This window comes from Auxenochlorella protothecoides (genome assembly GCF_000733215.1).
Source record: "Auxenochlorella protothecoides strain 0710 unplaced genomic scaffold scaffold82, whole genome shotgun sequence".
In the NCBI taxonomy this organism is placed as follows: Eukaryota; Viridiplantae; Chlorophyta; class Trebouxiophyceae; order Chlorellales; family Chlorellaceae; genus Auxenochlorella; species Auxenochlorella protothecoides.
This window is the reverse complement of record NW_011934215.1, coordinates 324,425-325,612: the sequence shown is the minus strand read 5'-3', so window position 1 is coordinate 325,612 and position 1,188 is coordinate 324,425. Positions and strand designations below refer to the sequence as shown.

The 1,188-nt window shown below is 59.7% G+C and overlaps 2 protein-coding genes across 2 annotated transcripts in view; both read left to right on the top strand.

The window, feature by feature from the left end:
- F751_6186 (Amino acid permease 2) overlaps window positions 1-197 on the top strand; it is a gene marked incomplete at both ends in the record, with an annotated part of 4,076 nt that extends 3,879 nt beyond the window's left edge. The window contains one exon of the mRNA XM_011399820.1: window positions 50-197. Within this exon, the coding sequence (XP_011398122.1) occupies window positions 50-197 (148 nt within the window). The remainder of the gene's footprint in view (window positions 1-49) is intronic.
- A 799-nt stretch (window positions 198-996) lies between these two features.
- The window catches only part of F751_6185 (Amino acid permease 2), a gene marked incomplete at both ends in the record, with an annotated part of 2,897 nt that continues 2,705 nt past the window's right edge, over window positions 997-1,188 (top strand). The window contains one exon of the mRNA XM_011399819.1: window positions 997-1,114. Within this exon, the coding sequence (XP_011398121.1) occupies window positions 997-1,114 (118 nt within the window). The remainder of the gene's footprint in view (window positions 1,115-1,188) is intronic.

Below are 1,188 nucleotides of genomic sequence, written 5' to 3'. Positions count from 1 at the left end.
ACCCCTGCATCGGCCCCCAGCCCTCCCTCCCTCCCTCCCTCCACCACAGGCGAGTCCTGTACCATCCGACCGGCGCCTTCAGTGCCCTGCTCTGGTTCGTGGAGATCAGCATGGGCATTGTGTGTGCATGCGCCACAGTCGCCTCGGTGCGAGGCATCATCCTGAACTGGACCACCTACAAGCTTTTCGCCAGCTAGGCGGGCGAGGTCCCAATTCCTGAGGAGGAGGTGGGGGGGGATTGGGGGGTGCTGCATCTGTCGGACACTCAGAAAGCCAGCCGCAGCCCATGTTCCCCGCCTGCCCGGCCTGCCCGACCCGTGGCTCCGCCCGCGACACATTTTCAGCAATCCACACCCACTTTCCCGGGGTCTGCTTGGCGCGAGGCGTGTGACCAGTGTGACCACCCTCTGCAACCACCGACCCCTTCCTTTTCTGCTCAAATAACGGCACAGTTTTTCGCCCTTGAGCCAGTGACGCCTGCGAGGCTTGGTAGCCGCTCGCTGTTCTCCCTGCCTGTGCCGGAATGTGCTGCGTTGCTGTGTGCATGAAGCAGGCCCCCCATGAAATTTAACACTGACCCCGAGGAGGCCAGGCCACTCAAAACATTGTGGACGCAGATTTCATGGGCCCGAGGGCGATGATCCCATCATCGTCCCCACCATCGGCATGGCCTAATAGGTGGTAGTGCTGGGCCAAGGCATATAAATAGTTCAGCAGCACAATGCAATGATTGCCTGGCAAGGTCTAGCTCTGAAACTGTACATGCACAAGTGGCTTGCACCTGGATGAGTGACAAGGAACGATCAAGCATTGCAGGCCCCCCCATCTTTAACAACCTGGTCATCGCCGGCATCTGCCGTGAAGGTGAGCAGGGCGCGAAATGTCGGGAGGTTTCGGAAATCCCCCCCAAACCCTGGCACTATGGCTTGAGATGCCGGCCCACCATAGCGACGATACCTTCCCACCGGAGCGATGGCTTCATGCGCTACCTTCACCATGACTGTTCGAGGTCTTCTAGCTTCGCACGGACTCGTCACTCGAGGTGGCCTGGTGCGCACGTTCGCCAACGCTGCCAAAAAGCCCGCGGACCGCTTCGCCGAGTTCATTGCATCAGGTGTGGGAATGAAGTAAGGTTTCAAAGAGGGTACCGAACGCTTGTAGCCTCCTCGGCGATTGCCTGACACCGGA